The 26,320-nt window shown below is 46.7% G+C and overlaps 1 protein-coding gene across 1 annotated transcript in view; it reads left to right on the plus strand.

Annotated features, from left to right (window-relative positions):
- RFTN1 (raftlin, lipid raft linker 1) overlaps positions 1–26,320 on the plus strand; it is a 199,972-nt gene that overhangs the window by 11,590 nt on the left and 162,062 nt on the right. Inside the window, exon 2 of the mRNA XM_068545867.1 lies at positions 4,842–4,994. Within this exon, the coding sequence (XP_068401968.1) occupies positions 4,850–4,994 (145 nt within the window). The 5' untranslated portion in view covers positions 4,842–4,849. The remainder of the gene's footprint in view (positions 1–4,841; positions 4,995–26,320) is intronic.

Consider the following 26,320-nt stretch of genomic DNA (forward strand, 5'->3'; position numbering starts at 1 on the left):
CAAATAATCAAAGCTGATCCAACCATCAACTCACACATAAAACAAGTAACCTGGTTTCCATAGGTGTCAATGTGAAGTGACTATAGGAATTTGGAAGGGCAGAGCTATGGGGGTTGGATGGGCCATGGGAAAGTACTGGAAAAATGTCATCACACACAGGTGATTTTTAGCAAGTGTCCTTTACAAAAGCAGACAATAGCGAAAGGAGAAATAGGCATGAATAGCACTGCGGGTCATGATTCCCTCCCAGTGAGCTGATGCCCCAGGGTGAGCAGGGGGTGGAGAGGCTAAATCCGTGGAATCTCAGAGGGTCTCACCTTCCACCGTGCCTCTCGCGGGTCAGCATCTGGCCACCCTGAGTGTGTTATTCATTAACAGGATCCTGTACTTACCGTGTAACCCAGCAATCCCACCCCTAGGTATTGCCCTAGAGAAATGAAAACTTATGTCCACATCAGAACTTCTACGTGAATGTTTACAGCCACGTTTTTTAGAATCGACCCAAACTGGAAACACCCCAGATGTCCTCCCAGCGTGAGTGGCTGAAGCAGGCCCCTGACTGCAGGCTTGGCCAAGGAGGCAGCTGGCTGTGGTTGTTTGGAGCAAACTTGGTGTAGAGGTTACCTATTGTATGATGAATCACGCCAAAACTTAGAGGCCTAAAACAGCAACAATGGTGTAGTTTGCTCAGGAATCTGCCGATGTGGTAGGTCTTGGTGGAAACAGCTCATTTCTGCTCCACGTGGTATCAGTGCCTTGACTGAGGCAGAGGCTTGTCTTCCAAGGCAGCTCCCTGACACGATGGCTGGCAAGTTGGTGCTGGCTGTGGATTCCTCCGTACATGGGACTCTCTTCGGGGCTGCTTGAGCTTCCTCATGGCATGGTGGCTGGGTCCCAAGAGTCAGGCAGTGGATGCTCCCAGTTTCTTAAGGCTCAGGTCCAGAAGCTGGCACCGCATCATCTGACACTTTCTATAGCAAGCAGTCACGGAGCCCAGATTCAGGGGAGGTGACATAGGCCCCACCTCTCGATGGCAGGAGTGTCAAAGGATTTGGGGGTCACATTAAAAAACCATCACACTTACCGTTTACCTTCTGCCCTACCTTGACCCCTGAGACCCTCCCTGAATGTCTGTGAGGGGGATGTGCAGCTACGCCAGCCCCATCTGCCGGCATCCGGTGAGGCTGTGCCCTTCACTCCTTCCTCCTCCTTCACCTCTCACTGCCCTCCAAGGCCCATAATCCAGCCTCTGCCCCAGCTTCTTTTGGGATTCTAATACAACCAGGGTTTGGGAACCTCGCATTGGAAACAGTGAAGTTTACAAAATGTAGATAATCATGTAAGGCACTCTTATATCTTAGTTTTCCTTCTTTTTGTAAGCTAGATTTTGTGACTTGTTTGAGCATAGTAGGGACCATAAGAGACATTTTTGGAGTGATGTAAAAGTCTTTCCTATTTTGACAGGGGTGGGGTTGGTGGAAGAATGCAGGAAGGAACTAGGAGGAAAGCAAATGTGCCAGTAGCAAGCAAGGTAGGGCCGTAACACGAACGAGTAAGAGGAACAAATTCACACGAAGCTTTTGGTGGCTGGCAACGGCTTCACCATGATTCCCTTCCCAGAGAGAACTGTGCTTTAGAAGCAGTTGCTTAACCAGGGTTGCATGCCCTAAAATTTGAGACCTCAAGGATTCACTGATATTACAGTTTTGCACCTGGCTGGTACAGTGTCTGATCACATAGATGATTTCCCAGGGTCTCACTGTGTCCTGTGAGACAAGCACAGTGCCCTTTGGAGTGAACTTGGACCTCAGGTTTGGGATAGTCTGATTAAAACCTTAAATTCAAAGTTATGAATTGGGAGTTTTTCTGATACTTCCTGGCATGCCTCCCTGCAACCCCAAATTTGTCTGAGACTATCTTACTCATCCTGATAATCCTCTCCTCCTTTTTTTAATGCTGTGCGGGAACCTGTCCTTGAGAGAAGAAATTAAATCATACTAAAGTGTTAGTGGCTACCAGGAGCTTGGTTTGTTGCCTGTCCCAGGGAGATATTTGCGGTTTCAAATGCGATGCCGAGGTAGGGTGTTCTCAAAGGAATGACTCTCTAATGCTAGAATTTACCTGATAGGATAGCAAGAATGGGAAGATTTTTGAGGAAGGGTTTTTTTCTTGGAGGTCCCCAAATGCTCAGTCCTTTGTAGGGAGGAAGACGAGTGAGTGACTAGTAAGCCTTTGGGTTATTTCCAGTTCTGTTCTGGCAGTGATAGTAGTACTTATCTCACCAGGTTACCTGTTCCCCAGTACTTAAGGGCCTCCCTGTCTGCTTCTGCTTTGCCCCAGCGGATGCCAGGCGGCTTGCTTTTTAGCAGTTAAATATGCAGCCTCTGTGCCTATCAGCTATTATATCTGCAGAACTGCAGAGTATTTTACAAGTAATCAGTTCATGCAGATTGCACATAAATCATGTCTGCTCTGGCCCTTTGGACGCTAATGTTCCCTTATTAAGGCATAAGTAAGCCTTCCTGTTCTCATCCATCCTTCCAGACTTTTTTAAATTACTGCAAATACAGCCTGGTTGTCACTTCATCAGCCTGCTCCCTCCCTCCCCGGCCTCGTTGCTTTTGTGCGGTTCATCTTGTTTTTTTGGAGCTGGCCAAGTTGCCGGAGGAAGCTGGGTACCTTGTGAATGGATTGAGCCAACGGAAATTCTTATCTCAAAAAGGAAGTGGCCACCACGTTTCTGTTCGTGGTATTCTTGACCAGTTAATATATTTGTGAAATACGTTCTGATGGCAGCACCGGTGCCCCAGAGAGGAGGGAACTTAGCCAGGCTCAGTCACAAAAGGGAAAATATCTCCTGCTGAAGTCTGGGGAGTGGATAAAAAGTCGTTTCATGAATGTCATTCTGCCTAAATAAACAGAGAACATTCATTGTTTTTAATCCCCTGGAAGCTCAGCTGACCCTCGTATGCACATCGTATTAACATTTCTCCGTTTTCTTTCCAAACCGCAGCCACGGATCTTTGCTCCGATACACGTGGATTCTGCTTCCAATTTCTGCGGCCCTCTCTTAGTGTTCAGCCAGTTTTCATTTTGGTCTCAAATGACTCTGAGTCTGGAAGAATCGCTCTGTTCCTGTGGTTTGGTCTAAAAAAGGAATAAACAGGGACTTTTTAGACGAGGCCTGTAAAAGTACCACCATCTACTTTGAGAGGTGTTTTTTTGAATGTAAAATCCTGTCTAAACAATTACTGTTGAGGGTAGAAAGGACTTTGGAAATCGTAACAACTTATTATCCCCTCTTAGAAACCACAGCGGAGCGACAGCTCTCTTGTTTCTTTTTCAGATGGGCTGATACCATGATGCACTTGTATTGCTTTTTAGATCCCATTTTTTAATCATGTATACAGAGTATAGTGGAACTGAGGCACTCTGAGGTGTTATTTTCCTCAGATGGGGAGAAACATGATATAAAACAGTATTTTTTTTTAACATCTTTATTGGAGTATAATTGCTTTACAATGATGTGTTAGTTTCTGCTTTATAACAAAGTGAATCAGCTATACATATACATATATCCCCATATACCCTTGCGTCTCCCTCCCTCCCACCCTCCCTATCCCACCCCTCTAGGTGGTCACAAAGCACCGAGCTGATCTCCCCGTGCTATGCGGCTGCTTCCCCCTAGCTATCTATTTCACATTTGGTAGTGTATATATGTCCATGCCACTCTCTCACTTTGTCCCAGCGTACCCTTCCCCCTCCCCGTGTCCTCAAGTCCATTCTCTACATTCTCTACATCTGTGTCTTTATTCCTGTCCTACCCCTAGGTTGTTCAGAACCTTTTTTTTTTAGATTCCATATATATGTGTTAGCATACGGTATTTATTTTTCTCTTTCTGACTTACTTCACTCTGTATGACAGTCTCTAAGTCCATCTACCTCACTACAAGTAACTCAATTTCGTTTCTTTTTATGGCTGAGTAGTATTCCATTGTATATATGTGCCACATCTTCTTTATCCATTCATCTGTCGATGGACACTTAGGTTGCTCCCATGTCCTGGTTATTGTAAATAGTGCTGCAATGAACATTGTGGTACATGACTCTTTTTGAATTATGGTTTTCTCAGGGTATATGCCCAGTAGTGGGATTGCTGGGTCATATGGTAATTCTATTTTTATTTTTTTAAGGAACCTCCATACTGTTCTCCATAGTGGCTGTATCAATTTACATTCCCACCAACAGCGCAAGAGGGTTCCCTTTTCTCCACACCCTCTCCAGCATTTATTGTTTGTAGATTTTTGATGATGGCCTTTCTGACCGCTATGAGATGATATCTCATTGTAGTTTTGATTTGCATTTCTCTAATGATTAGTGATACTGAGCATCCTTTCATGTGTTTGTTGGGTATCTGTATATCTTCTTGGGAGAAATGTCTGTTTAGGTCTTCTGCCCATTTTTGGATTAGGTTGTTTGTTTTTTTTATATTGAGCTGCATGAGCTGCTTGTATATTTTGGAGGTTAATCCTTTGTCAGTTGCTTCGTTTGCAAATATTTTCTCCCATTCTGAGGGTTGTCTTTTCGTTCTGTAAAACAATATGTTTTTGGTGTCATTTCAGAATCACAGGCTGGCTGGTAATGGTATCTTATCAGCGAGAGAAGGCAGCCTGAGCGTAGAGCCTCCAGTGTTCATGGGTTGAACTGTGCTCTAGATTTCAGCCAGGCTGAGGTCCTTTATGTGTTCTTCAGGGAAATGATGGGGTCGTTTATACTACAGTGTGTAAAAACATCTCAGGAAGAAGAAAATCATCCCCCCGTTTTTCTCCTTTTGCTGGCAGCTGCTGAAATGGGTTGCGGATTGAACAAGTTAGAGAAACGCGATGACAAACGGACTGGAAATATCTATTCGACGTTGAAGAGGCCCCAGGTGGAAACCAAGATAGACGTGTCCTATGAGTACCGCTTTCTGGAGTTCACCACCCTGAGCGCCGGTGAGGATGGGGCTCAGCCCAACCCAGGGGTGGGGGGCTTGGCAGGGCTTCGGCCCAATCAGCGCTGGAGGGGCTGCCCAGGACACGCTGGGGGTGGTGGGGCCAGGGGCCGGGGTGGGGGGCGTTGGGAGGCGAACTGCAAAGGGTGGGCCTGTTGAGAAGGGCCTCCGCTCAGAAATCCAGATTTTTAGGTGAAATCTTTCATTGTTTTGAAAGCTAGCAACTAATTTAAATTGTAACAAATTAAAACCGGGTGTGAGCCAAAGAGTACAGGTGGGTGGGTTGCATTTGGCCCTGGGCCCGCTCCTTTGCAGACTGTTTCATGACAAGACGCACGGAAGAGGACAGTCGCCGTCTGTCCGCGTGGTCGTCTGCCCACCCACCCAGGTCTCCCCGCCCCTTGTCCGCTGGCGTCTTTCCAGACTGCTCATCCAGCGGGCTTGGCCCTGCCTCACCCCGGTGTCCCAGTGGCCCCCGGGTGACTGGCGAGTGAGGGTCAGTGTTTTCATCCCGAGCATTTGCTGAGCACCGACTGTATACAGAGAGCTGGGATGGTGCTGTGGGAAAAGCACGCGGCCCGTCCTGGTTTCCAAGGCTCATACACACTGAAAAACTCAGCAGGCTCTAACTGTAAGTCGGAAACATGTAAACTATGTTTTCGGAAGAGGAAGAGAACGTCCTTCCTTGTGGGGGACCCCTGGAAGCCGTGAGCCCAAACCAGGAGCTTCCTAATACAGACATCTTAAGACTAACTTTCTCCCTGGGCTTCTGTGAATATGTTAATCTTCTAGTAAGAGAAGAGAATTCATGGGAAAAGCCCTCCGAGTCGTGGGTTTGAGCCCTGGCTCTGCTGTGGGGCAGCTGGGCCTGCAGTGTCCTCGTCTGTGAAGTGGGCACACACAGACCAGCTCGCAGGGCAGCGCCGAGTATCAGGAGAGGTGACAGGTGTTCTGAAGCTCTTAGCACGTCCAGCTCCAGTTGGGTTGCTGGCATCACTACCCCAGCTCCCTCCTCCTCCACTGCTTCTGCCCGACCACCTTCGTGCTGAAGTTCCAGATGCTTCCTGAGCCCCGAGAGGGATGGGCAGCTGGGCGTCTCTGCAGGGGTGGGCTTGGGCACCCCTCACGTCCCCCAAACTGAACCTGGCCTCTTCCTCAGCAGACTGCTTCCTGCTGGCGCCATTGATGAATATAATATCACCATTGTCCTAAACGGCCAGACTTGACACCTTAGTCATTGTGACCATCCCTCCCCCTCACCCACAATTTCCATTCTGTCACCCAAGCCTCTTAAAACTACTTCCAGAAATGCTAATGATGTAGCTGATGTAACATGGACAAATCTGAACCTAGAAGCATTTGGAGTATTTCGTCATCCAGTATTTGCTCAATGAGTATTTGAGCGCTTTCAGTGTGCTGGGCCTTGTAGGATGATCAAGGAGAAAACCAGAGCATGCGTAGGAAAAAAGATCCAAAGGAAGTATAACAAGATGGTCAATATTGATTGTTAGGGTGCTGAGATGGTGGGGGAATTCTTTTTCTCTTTTTCATATCTTTGTGCATCATGGTTACATTTCTTTTATTACTAAGAGGAGTGATTTGTGCCTTTTGCTTTTCTTAGTAATAATTTCCAGGAATATGTCCTGCCCCCTGCCCCCCACTGATTCATCGCTCATTCCCTGAGCTATTTCCCTCACCTCCTAGTGTGTTTCTCTGCTGCCTTGTGCTCCAGTCACAGCACCTACATGGCTTGTTTTCATTGAATTACCTTTTGTTTTCCGATTATAAAGTGGATATATGTTCATCATAAAAAGTTAGGAGGGACTTCCCTGGTGGTCCAGGGGTTAGGACTTCGCCCTCCAATGCCGGGGGTGCGGGTTCCATCCCTGGTCAGGGAGCTAAGATCCCACATGCCTCGCAGCCAAAAAACCAAAACATAAAAAAAAAAGCAATATTGTAACAAATTCAATAAAGACTTAAAAAAAAAAGTTAGGAAAACACTGGAAAAATTCTAGCTGGTCTCCCTGCTTCTCTCCCCTTGCTTCCACCACCCTCAGATCACGTCACTCCTCTGCTCAAAGCCCTGCCATGGCTCCCCGACCCTGAGATACCAGCTTCCCTCTGCCTCAATCTCCCACTGTCCTGCATGTTCTGCCACTGCGGCCTTGCTGTTTCTCAAATCCCCCAGGCCTCCTCAGGGCCTTTGCACTGCCTGCTCCCTCTGCCTGGAAGTTTTCTTATATATACCCTGGGTTCAAACCCTTAACCCCCTTCTCTGGGAAACCTCTCTGACTGCCTATTTAATATTTCACCTCCCCTGACACCCCGTCCCTTTCCCCTCTTGATTTTCCTCATAGCATATCCTGCCGTCAACATGCTTTATATTTTGCTTGTTGTTATTCATCTCCTTGTTTGTTGTTTGCCTTCCTTCAGAAGGTGGAATTCCTTCTAATGGGAGCAGGATTGTGTCTATTTTATCCTTTGCTGTATTGTCGGTGCTTTAAAAAAAAGAAAAAAAAAGAACAGTGTCTGGCACACAATAGATAATCAATAATGTTTGTTGAATGAATCCTCAATGTATATTTTTGTATCCTGCTTTCTTGCATCTTAACATTGTACCGTGAGGCACACACCTCGTGGTTCCATATGTTCTGAAAATATGATTTAATGGCCCCTATATGCTTGAATCACTCAGGGTGCCATAATTTATTTAGGGTCCCCTTTTATTGGACATTTAAGTTATTTGGGGCTTCGGGCTATTATAAATAATGCTGTGATAAGCAACGTTGTACCTAAGTCTTTGCGTGTATTTCTGATTATTTCCTCAGGAATGACTGAGATGAAAGATATGGATGTCGGGACACTTGATAAATTGCCACACTGCCCCCTGGATGGGACCTGCTGGTGTAAAGCCCAAATATGATCATGCTGAACCCTTTGGCTGGTTCCCCGGATAAATGATGGGAGGGTTGCAGCTAGCGCTCAGGAGGTCCTCATCTCTGGAGGACCGTGGGCCTGGGCCCTTGGCCTTGCCAGCTGCCCCCAGCAGGACCCTCCCTTCCAGCCTTCCCGCTCTGGCACAGTCAGACCACCTTCTGCACAGGGCCTGCCCCACCCTCCCTATTGCCAGGATCTTCCCTACCTGAAATTGTTCCTTCTGGACATCCATCCCATCAGAATTACTCTTTTCTGCACAGCTGTAGTTTGTCACTATCATCTTTCTGCACTTTTTTTTTTTTTTAAATTTATTTATTTATTTATTTTTGGCTGTGTTGGGTCTTCGTTTCTGTGCGAGGGCTTTCTCTAGTTGCGGCAAGCGGGGGCCTCTCTTCATCGCGGTGTGCGGGCCTCTCACTGTCGTGGCCTCTCTTGTTGCGGAGCACAGGCTCCAGACGCGCAGGTTCAGTAGTTGTGGCGCACGGACTTAGTTGCTCCGCGGCATGTGGGATCTTCCCAGACCAGGGCTCGAACCCGTGTCCCCTGCATTGACAGGCAGATTCTCAACCACTGCGCCACCAGGGAAGCCCCTTTCTGCACTTTTATTCCATCATATATTAAACTCATTTGTGTTTCCTTGAGGGCAGAGACCAAGCCTTTCCCATCTTTCTGTTCATCTTTCTTGTTTATGCTTTCTGGCCGAGAACAGCGTGTCCTAAATAGTTGGGTTCTAGTACATCTTCAAAGTCACTGTTACACCTGCTGATGCGGTTCCCTGGCAGCCTGTCAAGTTTCTTTTCCAGAAGTTCTAATGGGATCATTCATTATTGCTCTAGAGTGGAGCCAACATTTGTTAAGAGCCTACTGTGTGCCAGGTCCTGTGATGGGGCATTAGATCCCTGATCTCATTTTTTTTAAACTTTTCAACTTTGCCAAAGTATTATTTAAGCGTACCACACTGCACATCTTTAAAATGTTCAAACCCATGAAGCCGTCACCTCATCAAGATGTAGAACGTTTCCATTGCCCCCAAAGTGTCCTCATGCTCCTTTGGAGTCCCTCCTTTTTTCCAACCCTCTGTCCCCAGACAGCCAGTGATCTGCTTTCTATCACTGATTTTATTTTCTAGAATTTTCTATAAATGGAATCATGGTGTGTAGTCATTTGGTCTGGCTTCTTCCACTCAGCTTACTTATTTTGAGATTCATTTATGTTGTTTGGTGTGTCAGTGGCTCATTCCTATTTCGTCACTGAGTAATATTCTATAGTATGGATTTACCACAGTGTGTTTTTCCATTCACCTGCTGATGGACATTTGGGTCATTTCCAGTTTTGGGCTATTACAAATTAAGTTGCTATGACCATTCGTCTTTGTGTGGTTTCTTATGTCATCTTATTGCCACAGAAACCCAGTGAGGTGTATGGGGACACTCATTCCTTTTTTGCAGAAGAGGAAATGGACCCTCAGAGGGGTTAAGTAACTTTTCTAAAGATGCAGTGCTAGGAAGTGATTAGGGTGGAATTTGCATCTGGATCTCTTGGGCATCCGAGCTCTTGTGCCTTGTAAACTGCAAGGTGCCAGAGAAATAGGCATTGACACCAGTCAGAACATTCTTGCTAGAAAGCTTGTGTTATAGTGTAGAGACGCATGGAGTACTCCTCTTCTATAGGGTTTTGGCCATAGGAGATTTTTGAGGAGCACTTGACATGCTTATTTTTCATAGAGAAGGTGGTCATCTGACACTTTAATGAATTTCAAGTTGGGGAAAGGGTGTTGTCCACTTCCATCTGCTGGCTTAGGCAGGAAGGGGACCATGTGCACTTTAAAACAATCAAGGTCAGAGCCAACATTGTTCTATCTGTCCCTTGCTTAGAGCTCGGTGCTTTTGTGGATGATACGGGAACATGCAGCCTCGCTTGTAGGGCTGGCGGAGGCGAAAAGCAGCGGGAAACTCACAGTGAAGCATGTAAGCTGCCAAAAATCTCAATTCCGGGTGATTCTATTGGAACTTAAATTTTCAATTAACTCTGGTCGCTGAGGGATGAACCTGCTCTTTGATGGGTTTCATCTCAGACGGAGGCCCATAAAGCATCACAATTTCTGCAAAACGGTGCCTCATTATCCCTTTTATGTGTGTGTTTTGCCAGCTTCTCTGTGCCAGGCCACTCTGACATCACTCAGAAGCTACCTGTGTCAGCTCTGTGAGAATCCACTGTGTTTATAACATGCTTGGTGCGGGGACAGTTGGCAGTCAGCGACCTGTAGGATGAAGTTAGTGCCCAGGGCGTGATCCTTGCTTGAACTGTCTAGTCCTGCACTGTCTAGTACAGAAGCCACCAGCCACATGGTTACTGAAATATCATCATTGATTACCACTGAATAAAATTAAAAGTTCAGTTCCTCTGTCACCCTGGCCACACTTCAAGTGCTCAGCATCCACCTGTGGCTGGTGGCTACCATACTGGACATCGCAGATGGAGGACACGCCCGCCATTGCAGAAGGGTCTGTTGGGCAGTGCTGTTCTAGTTGGTTTTCAAGGGAGGACAACTCGGTTGCAGGTCTGACTCTGTATCCCTAATGCACATGAACGTACCATGTTATTATGAAAGTTTGCCCTTGGGTTCACCAGGGACTGTAGGATGACAACTCATTGATTTCACAGACATTTATTGAATGTTGACCGGAGGCAGATGTTGTGTCCTGAGCACCTAAGAGTGAACCAGACGGGAGGTGCTCCCTTGTCTTAGTCAGCTGGGCTGCTGTAACAAAATGCTCCAGACTGGGTGGCTTAAACCACAGATTTTTATTTTCTCATGGATCTGGAGGCTGAAAATCCAAGATCAGGGGGCCAGCAGGGTTGGGTTCTGGTGAGAGCTCTCTTCCTGGCTTGCAGACGGCCGCCTTCTTGCTGCGTCTTCACGTCTGAGGGAGACAGAGAGTGTCCCTTCTCATGCCTCTTCTTATAAGGACATTAGTCTTATTGGAGTAGAGCTGCACCCTTATGACCTCATTTAACCTTAGTTGCTTCCTTACTCCAAATACAGTCACATTGGGGGTTGGGGCTTCAACAGTTGAATACTGAAGGGACAATTCAGTCCATAGCACTGGTCTAGCCCACTGGTCTACGTGGCTTCAGCATCTTACAGATGAAGAACCAAGTGACTGTAGTACTTGAGGCTAGAGTGCTGGTGATAGAGGGGATGTGGTGGAAGGTTCCCTTTTTGGAAGATGTGTGTGTCAAGGAAGGTGTGAGATCCGCAGGTGGATTTGGAGTTAGCCAGGCAGGAGAATGAGGCTGGGAGCAGGCGATCTTTTCAGGCAAAGGGGACAACCTATGGGAGGGGCCAGAACATGGAGATAACATTGCATGTATGGGAAGCTGTAGGTGGTTCAAGTCGGTTGGAGTGTGGCCTTTCAGGGGCCAGATGACTAAAGGTCTTAGGTCTTGGACTGAGGAGTCTAGGCTCTCTCAAGAGCCCTGAAGGCTTTTAAGGTGGGGCGAGGGTAGGTGACGTGATCAAATTTATGTTCTGGAAAGCCCGCTCTGGGTTTAGAATGAAAAAGGATGGAAGGGATAAAACTGGGGGAGAGGAGAGCATTTGGAAACCATTGCAATCATTAGGCAAGGGGTGAAGGTGGTCTCAGCTGAAGGGGTGGCAGTAGGGACGAGGGAAGTGAGCGGGGGGTGGTCAAGAGAGATCAGGAGGTGATCCCAGGGACTGACTGGCAGGTGACAGAGTGGGGAGTGGAGGAGGAGGTAGTTCACTGGGCACCTGGATGGCTGGCATGGGGGCCACACGGCTGGGTGCTCTGATTCTGCTTTAAAGCAGTTTCTTTTTTTTAAAATTTTTATTTATTTATTTATTTATTTATTTTGGCTGTGTTGGGTCTTTGTTGCTGTGTGTGGGCTTTCTCTAGTTGTGGCAAACTGGGGCTACTCTTCGTTGCGGTGCACGGGCTTCTCATTGCGGTGGCTTCTCTTGCTGCGGAGCACGGGCTCTAGGTGCGTGGGCTTCAGTAGTTGTGGTGCACGGGCTCAGTAGTTGTGGCTTGTGGGCTCTAGAGCGCAGGCTCAGTAGTTGTGGCCCACGGGCTTAGTTGCTCTGTGGCATGTGGGATCTTCCTGGGCCAGGGCTCAAACCTGTGTCCCCTGCATTGGCAGGCGGATTCTTAACCACTGCGCCACCAGGGAAGTCCAAAAAGCATTTTCAAATAATGATCTCACTCGATCATCCAAGTGGCCCTGAGAGCCAAAGCAAAGGCAATTTTTCTCTCTTTCTTTTTTCAGATGAGGAAATTGCCTTGATATGTAGTAAGTAGTAAGTGGGACCAGTATCTAGTGCTTGTACTCTCGTCATACAGCATTTTTCTACTGCACGTGAAGGAGAGCTCAGGCCTCCCGAATGGCATAGCAGTATAAAAAATAACTTTATTGGGGTATAACTTATGTACCGTAAAATACATCCATATGAAGTGTATGGCTTGATGAGTTTTGGTAAATGTAAACACCCATGTAATTACCACCACACTCAAGATGTGGAACTTTTCCATCACCCTAGAAGATTCCCTGCCCCCAATGCCCGCTCCAGACAACTGCTGATTTGCCTTCTGTCACTGTAGGTTCATCCTGCTTCTTCTCGAGTAACATAGCAATGTAATCATACAGGGTATATACTTTTGTGTCTGACTTCTTTAACTCGGCATAATGCTTTTGGGATTCATCCATGCCATTGTATATATCAATAGCTCATTCCTTTGTGTTTCTGAGTAATATTCCACTGTTTGGATGTGCCATAATTTTTAAATCATTTTCCTGTTGAACGCTTGGGCTGTTTCCAGTTTGGGGCTATTATCGGAAAAGCTGCTGTGAACATTTGTAAACAAGTCTTGTGTGGACATATGTTTTCATTTCTACTGGGTAAATACGTAAGAGTGGAATTTCTGGGTTGTTGGGTAAATGAATGTTTACCTTTATAAGAAACTGCCCAGCTGTTTTCCAAAGTGGTTGTACCATTTTACATTTCCAACAGCAGTATATGAGGGTTGGGAGCTTCATTTTTTTACATGTGATAATTACAGCTGCTATTTATTAAGCACCTAGTGTTGTGTTAATCAATTTTAAACAAACTAATGACAGTCTTATGAGGTGGGTGGTATAGAAGGATGATTGAGATCTTGAGTTTGGAGAGGTCATACAAGTGACTTGCCCTAGGCCACCAAGCTGCTGGATGTTTGTAGCAAACTCCATCATCTTACTGAACGGTAGAGCGTTCACTTTAGGCTGTCTTGATTCCTGAATCGCCTGCATGCTGTGGTGGGTTTCAACTAAATTGAAGGGCTTCAACATGAAAAAATTGAAAAGTACCTCATGGTCCATCGCATGTCTTCTTCAAGCTCGTCTTCTGTGTCTCCTCTGAAATTCTTGCTTGTAAAACATTCCCATGACACACATTAAAATATCTAGCATCAGTTCACACTGCCACATTTTTAAAATTCCCGTCTATGTGGTTTTCCTGTCTAAGAGGTCTTTGAGAGCCGACCTTTGGGATTTTTTTCCTCGCCATTATGCTGACCAGGCTCATACTTGGATTTTGGCTGCCAGCATTTTAGCCTTAAGCCCTGTATATAAATTTTGGGTGGTTATGAGAATAACACAGGGTGACATTCATTATTCAAAACATGTGTATTGTGCAATGAATCATTTAAAGGTCCAGTTTTTACTTCACTTCCAGTCTGGGTAACCTTATCCCTAAACACGACTGCAGAAGCAGCTGATAATCTTTGTCTCTTTCAATTGTCCTTTTAATCTCTCTTCCCAACTGCGAAAAAGACTCCTCTAAAAAGATGGATCACAATTTAAGGTCTAAAAACTAACAGGTTAAAGTGTTTTGGGGCTAAGAGCTTGGGTGCCTAATGGCTCATTATAAATCCTGGTACTGTTAGCCTGTCTGATTTCATGGGTTGTCAAGGGAGGTGATAAGCAAATTCTGAAATACCATCCAAAATAATGTTAACCTCCAGAGAAAGACTGTAGGCCTTTAGAACTAATCCTTTCCTTAAAGTAGTGGTTCTCCAACTTGATGGTGGGTCAGAATCACCTGAAGAGCTCTTTGAAACCCAGAATCCTAAGCTCCAGAATTTCTGATTCATTAGGTCTGGGGCAAGGCCTGGGAATGCATTGGTAGCAAGTTCCCAGGTGACGCTAATACTGCTGGTCTGGGGACCACACTGAGAACCTTCCAGAACCAGATGGACTGCAGATTTCTTTGATCTGAGTGGAGATGGCAGAGAGAAATGGTACTGGTGTGATCTTTAAGTATAAAATAAATTCAATAAATATACACGTACATAATGACCGCTCATACTTTATTTCTTTGAAGTAGCTTGCAGTATGTTTAGAAGGACAGGCCATACTCCTGAAACAAAAATACTACCAGTTGGACACAATGATTCTCAAACTTTTTGCTTAAAAGATTCCCATGGCCAGGCTGCACCCCAGACCAGTGAAGTCCATCTTGGGAAAGTGAGCCAGACCTCAGGGTTTTTTGAAACTTACAGTTGATGCCGTGTGCAGCTGTGGTGCACCCGTGGGCATTTGTGAAGGGCCAGGTGGTCAGTACAAGCCTGGGTACCCCAGCTGGTTACCCTCAGGTGGGTCACAGGTACTGAGACTTTGTTTCCCTTCAGCCCTTGGAGCTGTTTGAATCTCCTGCAGGTCACTTCCAGTTCCCTGAAGCCTGGTTTCTTTCTCCAGAGCACTGAGCAATCGTGTGACATGGTGTAGTTGGGAAGCCCAGGTACAGACAATTGTTCTCAAACTGTGGCAACACCAGAATCACCTGGTGGTCTCCTTAGACCGGATTGCTGAGCCCCTACCTGTGGAATTTGTCGTCTGGATGTCTAGGGTGGGGCTCAAGATTTTGCACTTCTAGCAGGTTCCCAGGTGGTACTGCTGTTTGCTGTTGCTCCTACAGGGGACCACATTGAAAACCAGTGGGCTAGACCGTGGGCAGTAGATTTCCACCAGCAGCCACAGTCATCCTCCTGACCTGAGTCCTCCACATCTCCGCTGCAACTGAATCCCAGCTGTCCCCGGTGGATACCCTGCCTCCCCAGGGTACCCTAAAACCTTAAATGCTTGTCCGTCAGAAAAGCCAGTCCTTCTAAACTGGCTCCCTCTTCTCCGAGCAGTCACCCTGGGAACCTCCCCGCTGGTCCTGATGTGGGACCATACGGCCCTCCCCTTTGCCCCTGTGTGAACCGCGTCCCATGTGGAGCACTGCCCTCCCCCGCTACAGCCCCGAGGCTAACTGGGGTCCTCTCTCTTCTTCAAGGTCCTAGAAAAGCTTCACCTCCTCCAGGCTCTCTTCCCCGAGAGCCCAGGCCTTGGGGGTTACCAGCCGCTGCGGAGGGGGCCAGGAGCAGGATGGGTTTGGGGATGAGAGGCTGTGTAGTTGGAAATGAATGTTTGCAGGGAGGGTGCTGGGCTCAGCTGCAGGAAGAGGAGTGAGAGGTGGGTTTAGGGAACAGTTTCGTGCTGGCTAACAGGTGTGTTCCCAGTGGTCTGGGGTCTGCGGACAGCCCCTTCTTGGCCCAGGGGCCTTGACCACTGGGTGTCTGTATCCTTCCCTCTCGTCCAAGGTGGAGGCGGAGGTGTAGCCCACCTGGGGGACAGTCAGTGTACTGTGGTTTGACCAGCCCACGCTGGGCATATTAGGGGCCTGTTACACCTCCAACATCTGGATAGGCCTCTGTTTTCATTTACACGGCTCATCACGTCTAGCTCGAAACGCTGCACCTTAGAAGCAGGTCTGTAGGCTGCTCTTGGGCCCCAGTGGCCGCGTGGTACAGCCTTCTCCTTGGCGCTTTTCTGGAAGGCTTTGCCTTGATTAGGTCTCTACCACTTCTGTTCCCTGCACCCCTTTTCTACTCCTTTGCTGCCCTTGCGTGTCTGACCAGGTCCCATAGAAATGAACTAGATCCTGGGCATATATCCAGAGACAACTATAATTCGAAAAGATACTTGCACCCCTGTGTTCATTGCAGCACTATTCACGATAGCCAAGACATGGAAACAACCTAAATGTCCATCGACAGAGGAATGGATAAAGAAGATGTGGTACATATATACAATGGAATACTACTCAGCCATAAAAAAAGAACAAAATAATGCCATTTGCAGCAACATGGATGGACCTAGAGATTATCATACTAAGGTGAAGTAAGTCAGAGAAAGACAAATATCATATGACATCGCTCGTATGTGGAATCTTAAAAAAAGACACAAATGAACTTATTTACAAAACAGAAAGAGACTCACAGATGTAGAAAACAAACTTATGGTTACCAAAGGGGAAAGAGCGTGGGGGAGGGATAAATTGGTAATTTGGGATTAACATCTACACACTACTATATATAAAATGAATAACCAGTAAGGACCTACTTGTATAGCACAGGGAACTATACTCAATATTTTGTAATAACCAATAAGGGAAAAGAATCTGAAAAAGGATATATGTACATATATATAACTGAATCACTGTGCTGTATACCTGAAACTAACATGACATTGTAAATCAACTATACCTCAATAAAAAAAAAAAAAAGAAATGACTTAGAGCTGACAACCTAGAACCAGTGTTGATGGACTGAGCTTGAGACTGCGAGGGATCAGGGCGTTGGCGAGGGAGGAGTGACACCTGGCTGCAGGTGCCTGCAGGTGTGAATCTCCCTTTTCGGGGAAGCCCTTGGTAGGAAGCTCTGGAAAGGAAGGAAGAGGATTGGGGGATGGGTGGTTATTTGCATTACAGGAGGAGTCTTGGTTTAAAGTGGGTTTCACCATGGGGTTCCTTTAGTGGAGCCTCGAGTGCCCTGAAGTGTTTGTTTTGCCATCCAGAAAGAGGTATTTATTACCGCGCTAAATATGGTACCTGCAGCTTTAGAACATAACAAGTTCATCTATAACCTTTGCAGCTCTTCAGCAGAATCGAACATAAAGTCACTGATGTTGATGGCACATTTTTGCAGGGAAAACAAACAAACAAACCTTGAAGCAAAATGTCAGAAGCCAGGAAGGAGGGGAGGTGGATGGATAGAAGGAAGGCCCAAGGCAGCCCTTGATGGTACAGCATAAAGCAGGGAGGGGGTCCCCCGTCTGAGTTGGAGGGATGATTTTTTACACCCCCAAACATTAAGCTCATCCCTGAGGGAGGGTCCTCCTGCTGCAGCCCTTAATCTTAATGGCGGAAAGGCTTTCTGCTTCTGTGCCCTCTCTAGGTTTGCTGAGGATGCCTGCAGATGATGAGGTGTGCCAGGAGCCTCATAGGATGATGATGACGATGATATTATTATTATTGGTAACAGTAACAACGGTAATGACAGCTAATGAGCCGCGCACCATGCTTGGTGTAAGTTAATCCTCAGGGGATCCTGATTTTAGAGATGAGGAAATGAGGCCCAGAGAGGTTACCCAACATGCCCACGGTCACACAGCAAATATGTGATGGGGCTAGAATCAGAACTCAGACTTGCCTTCTTCAAATCCTTTTCTCTTAAGCGGTGTTGGCTGTACCACAGGCCTCTCAGGTACAGCTTTGAGGCTCGGTAGGCTCCGATCTGTCATTCAAAGACCCCAGCTGCGATGGCCCTTCCTTTGACTGAGCCCTGCTCCAGGGAGAACTTACGCATATGGTTTGGTGACTCATAGCTGGTGGGGATGAAAATAGCAACTGAGGGTGATGCTGTATTCGTTGCAGTACAGACAGGTTCGTCGACTTCGGCTCAAGTAACGCAGCTCTGGAGGTGACTTTCAGTCCTGTGTATAGACGGGGAGGCTCAGTCACAGGGCGGTCCTGTGCCAGAATGTTGGTCTCCCTGCTGCCCGGGACCCTCAGGATCTGGGGGTCAGAAACCACGTTAAGATCACGCTGCCCGTAACCTATTAGAATCACCACTGTTCTTATTTGCCACGATCGCGAATGCGGGGTAATAACCCACTGGAGTGGAGTGTTGCCGTCCATTTGTTGCTGCTTTTAAAATCGGGCTGTTTGACCTCTGGCTCAGATTTGGAGGCCAAGTAGCTGTGGATGGCTGCCACGCAGTCCTGGTTTTGTCAGCATGCCGGGCTCGGAGCTTCTCCCGTGCTGAATATAGGCGCCTCCTTTGCTGAAAATAGTATGGGCAGTAGGTAGGGGAACATTTCATTTTTCTTTCCTAGAAAATCGCTGCCTGTGCCTCTAGGCTGCACTGACTTCTGTGAAACCGTCTGTTCCTTCCGATGTAATTTCCAGACTGTTAGATTAAACAGTTTCTCCTGCCCCACGTTCAGCTTCTGTTTCCTTTTGCTGTTCATTAATAAATTGTGTGGCAGAGTTTTCATGGACAGGGTGCCTGTATGTTTATTTAATTTCAGTTTGGGCAGTGGCAGTTGTTGGGCCCTGTCAATTTATTTAATTTCCTACCCGTGTTTCAGTTTTGTTTTTAGTTTCTGTAATTGCTAAGAGTTGGTTGCTTTTTTTCGTTTGTTTCTGAGACTCATGAAAGGAAGTCAGCTGCATGAGTTAGGAGTTGAGGTTCCGGTTGGGAGGTGCGCTAAAAACAGACCCTTATGTTTTTAAACAGAAGATACAAGGAGTGGTAAGGAAATCGGTTCCCATTAAACATGCCTTATCGCAGATAAGTACACTTTTACAGAGTCTGCGGGGTTTTTTAAAGATAAATGAGATAATATGTGTGACATGGCTTTAAGTTTTCCTGAGCAAAACTACCAAATTCGTCTTCCGTATTGCTGCTTTTGAGAACGCAGCCAAGTCTGCTATTAGTATTAATGTTATTGTTAAATATTCACTAATGGAGGTAATAAGATTAGATTTAAGAGGAAGGAAGGCATTCTTTGCATTCCTTCCTTAATGTAAAAACTCTTCGTGCTCTTTTCCCAGAGACTCCAAATCCAGACCAAGAAACAACACTCAGTCTTGGGTGAAAATGGGCTCAGGGGTGTGTGTGTGTGTGTGTGTGCAAGCAGTAAATTTCAGCAACTCAAGCCTTCCTTCAGTAAAATGAAGTTCCTTGGTGATGACTGTTATCTGTCAAAGCAAAACCAAATTCTTTTTCTGTAGGGATTCATAAAAGCAGCGCTGTGGTCGTGGTAATAATTTTTATCTAATTTGGTTAAAACAGAAAAGAAAACAAGTTAATGTTCTATGCACCCTACTAATTATGGTTATTAGTGATATTGCTTCAAAGAATTTTTATAAAGAGGCTTTAGCCAGTGTTTGGACTAGCTTTCACTGATGCTTCAGAAGAAAGGAGGCCTGTCGAATTTTTTCAATGAAATATTTTCAAATAGTGTAAAAAGGTAGGTGATTCTGCCTTCAGGTTGCTTGTCACTGTCATTAATTCTAGAGAGTCTTTTCCTCAGTTCTGCGTTTCAGACATTCCTTAAGCTGTTCTTTGTTTACGGGTCGGGTCAGGATATCCTGGTAAATAAAAGTGAGCCAAGCAGTCGGTACTTGCTGGAGTCATCAGCAGCTGAGATTTTTCCGCATTTTGTTGCATAAACATGCTTGTCAGGTGCATATATATGATTCATTAGGAGGAGGATACATTCATTTGAACAGCCTTATTGGGCCCTCTTAAAAGAGGAAGGGGATTATTTCAGTTGGGCATCTTGGGTGTAAATTCAGAGTTGCTTGGTAAGCATGAACATAGTATGGCGCCATATGGAATGTGTGTTACTGTTGATGCAGGATTGGTAATATATTCCTAAGGGATCTGGCATGCTTGGTGGGTGGACTTTCTTTAATGCAGAAAGCAGTCCCTTCTGACAGGGTTATTCAACAACATCAATTCATTGGATATTTATTGATTACCTACCTGCTCTTTCTCCGGCTCCAGGCTGGGCATGCAAAGGTGAACAAGATGGCAAGACCTCTCAACATAGGAAGCAGTGTCTAAATCATCCCCATCCAATTCTGTGTTATTAATGTCCTAGCCCAGTGTCTGTTTTCCCATATCTGGAAACCAGTCCAGCGTGGCCGTAGCCTTAACAGAGTCTGTGTGTTATCTTGGAAAAGCATTTTCCTTGACTTACCATGATTTATCTTTGACCTGGCAGGCCCTGCATGGCTGGCAGAGCTTTGTCTGCTGTTTGGTGGGCGCAGGAAAGCCCTGGACATCTTAGACCAGGTCTGATCCCTGGGCCCACCAACCTGAAGCTTGGAAAACCCCTGGGTCAGTGCCTCAATCAAACCAGCTTCCCAGGGCTGAGGGACTCGTCTGGGCTGCTCGTGCCTGCAGGCTGAGCTTTGGGAGACTTAACAGGTGCATCCAGGATGCCCTGGGTGCATGCTCCAGGCTTTCAGTCCGTCATGCTTTCTTGGTAAGAAATGGTATGTTGGTCTAGAGTGAGATGAACCTTGGGAAAGAAAAATTACTGCTGCTTCTTCCAATAGCCTGGGCTGAGATAATGCCGGAAACATGACTAGACTCAGGGAGGGTTTTCTGGATGGCCTTGCTTTATCCCCCAGACGGGTGACCCAACTCTCCTTGTCTAACCACTGTTTCTTGCCCATCTGGAGACTGTAAATTCGAACAAAAACTTATTCTTCTTTCTACCGGCTGGTTTCTCACTGTGGACTTCACATAAATGGATTAGACCAAAATAGCTAAAATCTAAGACAACTTTTTTCCTAATACCCTTTACTTTCTTTGCTGTAAATGAGAAGCCAGAGGTGGCTTAAAAGGCAGGTGATGGGGGCTAGTGCCCCAGAGAGGTGAGCCAAACATGACTGTGTTCTCGAGCAGGGCAGAATCTTAGAGTCCTGGACAGAGCTTGGAGCTGGGAGCCAAGTTAACGGAGGTAAAAACAGCTTTAAACTCAACCTTTCTGATTACTGGCTGTGTGATGTTGGGGAGCATGGTAGGTGCCCTCCAAGGTGACCCCCAGTGACCCCTGCCTCCCGGCGTTCATGCCCTTGTATAACCCCCTTCCCTTGGGTGTGGGAGGACTGAGCGACTTGCTTCTAGTGAAAGTGATGGGCTGGCACTTCCGAGATTGGGTTATAAAAAGATGGTGGCTTGCACCTTGGTCTCTCCTGCTCCCTTGCTCACTCCTTCTGAGGGAAGCCAGCTGCCATGTTGTACGTTGCCCAGTGCAGAGGCTTATGTGGTGGGGAACATAGGGAGGCCTCCTGCTAACAGCCAGCGAGAAACCTTGTCCAGCAGCCCTGGAGGACCTGAGTCCCACCAACAACCGTGCACATGAGCTTGGGGGTTGGTCCCCCAACAGACCTCGCGGTCCCTTCCACCTGAGCTGATGCCCTCATGCCACCTCATGAGAGTCCTTGAGCCAGAGGCACCCAGCTAAGCTGCACCTGGATTCCTGACTCATAGAAACTGAGGTAATAAATGTTTGTTGTTTTAGGCTGCTATGTTTTGGGGTAATTTGCTGCACGTCATTAAATACAGTTAAGTCCCCTACATACGAACGAGTTCCATTCTGAGAGTGTGTTCGTAAGTACAACAAAGTTAGCCTAGGTACCCAGCTAACACAATTGGCTATGTAATACTGTACTGTAATAGGTTTATAATACTTTTCACACAAGTAATACATAAAAAAATGAAACATTTTTAATCTTACAGTATGGTACCTTGTAAAGTACAATAGTACAGTACGACAGCTGGCATACAGGGGCTGGCATTGAGCTAACAGGCAAGAAGAGTTGCTGGTTGGAGGAGGTGGGAGATGGTAGAGCTGAAGGATTGTCGGCAATAGGAGATGGAGGGCAAGCTGCAATGTCACTCATGCCTGACGTTGATGGCACAGGTTCTGGTTCCTTGCTGGCTTCAATTCTATCCACCCTCTTGAAAAAACGATCCAGCGATGTCTGGGTAGTAGCTCTTTTTTTCTCGTCATAGATGACACGGTAGCACTGGATTGCATTCTGAGCAGCTGCTGCAACCTTCGTGTACCGTTCTACGTTCGGTTCCTGTGCCTCAAGAACTAACAGTTCCTCCTCAGATAAAGAAAATCCCCTGCCATTTCCTGCATCGTGAATCTCTTCAGTTCTTCAGTTACTTCTTCTTCCTCTTGCCTCTCTTCGTCCTTTCTCTGGGCCCCCAGTTCCATCAGGTCTTCATTAGTAAGCTCCTCGTGTGGTACAGCAAGGAGTTCAATGAAGTCGTCCTCTTGCAGAACTAGCTCCAGCTTCTTGCTCAGGGTCACTAAGTTGCTGGAGACCTCTTCGGAGTCCTCATCCACCTTCTCAAATCCACAAAAATCGTGAACAAACTGTGGGCCATGGTTCTTCCAAACCCCATTCACGGTGACGGCTGTAACCTCACGCCAAGCAAAGTCAGTGTTTTTTATGATCTTGTTCATGTTATATTCCTGCCAAAATTGTCACAAGGCTGTTCCTGATTCGTCACTCGCCTTTACTGCCTGACGAAAAGTGTGATGTAAATAATATTTCTTGAAAGTCGCTCTAACTCCCTGGTCCATAGGTTGGATGAGCAACGTAGTATTCGGTGGCAGATGTACTACTTTGACGTTGGGATGAAAGTCGTCCATGAATGGGGGGTGGCCCGGAGCACCGTCGAGCAGCAAAAGAATGTTGAATGGGACGTCCTTCTCCAAGCAATATTTCTCCACCTCCGGGATAAAGTGGTGGAAAAACCAGTCCTGGAAATGGCCTGTGTAACCCAGGCTTTGTGGTTACTCTTCCACACAACAGGAAGAAAGCCCTTGGCTGTGTCTTTAAGGGCTCTTGGGCTCTCTTAATGATAAACTAAGAGAGGCTTCACCTTCATATCGCCGGAAGCATTGCCACCAAACAAGAGAGTTAGCCTATCCTTTGCTGCTTTATAGCCTGGTGAGCTTATGTTCGCATCTTTGAAAGCGTGCAACTTGGAGGTTCGTATGTAGGGGACTTACTGTGAACTAACACAGGAAGTTTATGTTATAAGTCTTGCTCCTGTATGAGAGGCAGCCTTGTGAGTGGTTGAGAGCACAGACTCTTGAGCCAGGCTTCATATTCTGCTTCTGCCACTGATTAGCTGTGTGACTTTGGGAAAGTCACTTAACCCCTCTGTTACGGTTTCCTCATCGGAAAAGGGAAGTGTCGTTTTTGTCTTCTAGCCTCTGTGTTCTAGGAAGACTAGCTTGAAGCGGGTGGATGAGTTTTAACTGACACAGTCCACACTTTCTGCCACAATGAGTAGAAAGAAGGGACCACTTTAATAGCTCCTGTGACTCTCTCAAGCCTCTTGGGTGGCTCCCATTGGGCTGAGGGCAGTTTTCCAGAGGAAGAGGCGGCCAACACACAGCACCGGGGGATGGATGCACGGGTCCCTTAAATAATGGCCATCGGGACTTCTCTGGTGGTCCATCGGTTAAGACTCCGCACTCCCAGGGCAGGGGGCTCGGGTTCAATCCCTGGCCAGAGAACTAGATCCCACCTGCCACAACTAAAAGCCCGGTGCAGCCAAGTAAATAAATAAATAAATAAATAAATAAGTAAATAAATAAATATTAAAAGAATATAATGGCCATCAGCAGGAGTGATCCCCTACAGTGAGTGACCTGCTAGTCCGGAAGCAAAGGACCACTGTTCATTTTTCCGTCCTTGTCTTTTCTTTGATGCCATGAGCTGTGTCCATAGCGTCTCTAATTTCATGCTGTAGGACTTGTTGAGCAGAGTGCATCTCTTCTCAAGACTAAATTCTATGTTTAAGAAAAGCGTTCTGCTTTGCCCACAGTTATTCATCAGTCTAGATGTAAATCAGTCGTTAAGCCTGGCTTGCAGCTGTGAAAGTCAAGATTTGTGACAGTTGAGCCTATTGATGAAATGCAAATGCCCTGTGGTTACCCTTCAGGGCCCTAGCACTTAGAGAAATTAATGACTGAGAAGGAGTTGGAAGACATGGGTATCCAAAGCCATGAACTTGAGAATTGTTCCTCACTGCTGCTGGCATCTGGTCACCCTAGTGACCATGCCTACTGGTCAGTAGTAATGAGGTTCAGTCTTCCCAAAGGGCCCCAGTTCACTGTAGGCTGTTTACTTGTAGATACAACTGGATTTTTTCTCCCTTTTTTCTTTGTTTCTCTTTTCCTTCCTTCCTTCCTTCCTCTCTCCCTTCCTTCCTTCCCTCCTTCCTTCATCCCTACTCTAAAAATAAGCATCAATTTTTTGTCTAGGGAAAGACAAATATATATATAAATGAGACTAGCTCTCCTCAGTTTTTGAGTTTCTCGTGTCTTCCTTTTTTTAAATTTATTTATTTATTTTATTTTTGGCTGCGTTGGGTCTTCGTTGCTGAGCACGGGCTTTCTCTAGTTGTGGCGAGCGGGGGCTACTCTTCGTTGCAGTGTGCGGGCTTCCCACTGTGGTGGTCTCTCCTGCTGTGGAACACGGGCTCTAGGCGTGCAGGCTTCAGTAGTTGTGGCATGTGGGCTCAGTAGTTGTGGCTCATAGGCTCCAGAGCGCAGGCTCAGCAGTTGTGGCTCACGGGCTTAGTTGCTCCGCGGCATGTGGGATCATCCCGGACCAGGGCTCGAACCCGTGTCACCTGCATTGGCAGGCGGACTCTTAACCACTGCGCCACCAGGGAAGCCCCTCTCATGTTTTCTTGCTGTTTTCACTTTCTCTGCTCTCTAGCAGGAAAATAAAATTGCATTCGATTGACATGCTGTCCTGCTGGGAACCCAAGATCTATTACCCCATTTTTGTGTCCTCCTGGTTGTGATGAAACGGTGGAAAATCTCTGGCAACCTTAGATGAGATAGGCGCTGGCAGTTTATCCAATATCAGGAAGGAATATAATTTACTCATTATTTTCCCCATTAAAGAAACACTGCTTCAAAGAGTTGAAGCAGCTCGTGCCCTGGGAAGATGAGTGTGCTTTAATGGAGATGCCATTAATAATTTTCTTTTATAATGTAATAGTTGCCATTTTTGTGACCAGAAATTTGTTTCAACCCCTGCTTTATGGATGAAAAGTAGGATCAATTAATATTGAGTGATGACAGCCTTCCTGCAGAGAGAAAATGGGAAATCTTGGTGTCGTCATCCGCCTTGTGACTAAGAAATAGCTTTTCTTAATTGTACGGAACAGAGAAACCCAGGGGGATGTAATTCATTTCTCTCTAGCTTGCGATGTAAATTGAAAGTAAGGAAAAATAACCACACGCCGGAGTGGGGATGTAAACTCGGCCACTGAATAAGGTCCAACTTGTAGGGTTCGCTGGAGAAAAGAGGACAGCTTCCCCCGTGATGGACCATCTCCATCCACAGCTCCCATACCGCTGATGGCGTTCTGGAGCTTTCTGCCTCGGGGGCTGGCTCCCACATCTTCTTAGGGCTCATTCCTTCCCTCATCCAACTCTCTGCTAAATGCCACCTTCTCCGAGGGACCTTCTCTTACCGTCCTGCCTAAAACGGCCTTTCCCCTTGCCCCATTCACTTTCACCTGCTCCATCACCTGCTTTATCTCCTTTGAGGAACTTGTCACCATCTGAAGTCATACTCTTGTATTGTTTGTTGTTATTTATGGGGTCCCCCAACCCTAATGTAGGCTCCCCCAGCGGCATGGCATTGCCTTGTTCATTGCTAAGCCTCAGAGCTTTCCTGCTGAGGGCACTTGTTGAATGACTGAATGACTGAATGAATGATTAATGTAAAAATTCCAGGAATGCAGAATAATTTAAAAACTCTTGACTGTGCACAGCAGCCTTCCTTAAAGGTGTATTGACTCCAGGAAGATAACACAGTCTGAGGTGATCCTCTGAATGTGGTTTGGTGCCATTATTCTCGTATATCTCTGCCAATAGCCAGAAGTCCCAGAATGTAACCATGCCATTGACATCATTCCCAAGACCTTCTGAGACGTGCTCTCAGAGGATCCTGTACATCTTCGTGGCAGTGATCACATTTCCTTATTTGTTCAGTGGCTTCTCCTTGCTGGGTTTTAAGCGCCTTGAGGATCGGGGCCATTTCCACCTTATTAACTGCTCTGTCTTCAGCACCTAACCACTGAGCTCCCTGAGGCTGCCTCGGGAAGTAGTGAGAGATGACATGGGATGGGGGAGGTGGGGAGGGGTTGGAACCAGCTGCTGCCTCCAGGTGAAGTGCTGCAAACAGAAGAGGGAGGTCCCTTCTCCCCTCGCCTGCCGTCCAGTCTCCATCTAGAGCCTGCACTGACGGACCCTGATAGGAAGTCGGCCGGCAAAGGAGAAATGCTGTTTGCAGACTTCTAGTTCACAGCAAAGATCGGGGTCTAGAAGGGGGATTTGGACCTGAGAGACAGCAACGAAATGACCAGCACCGTCCACCCGTTCGCCTTCTTGGCATCCATGCATCCTTCTGCACATTTTTAACTCCACATAATGACA

This window comes from Eschrichtius robustus, chromosome 6, assembly GCF_028021215.1.
Source record: "Eschrichtius robustus isolate mEscRob2 chromosome 6, mEscRob2.pri, whole genome shotgun sequence".
In the NCBI taxonomy this organism is placed as follows: domain Eukaryota; kingdom Metazoa; phylum Chordata; class Mammalia; order Artiodactyla; family Eschrichtiidae; genus Eschrichtius; species Eschrichtius robustus.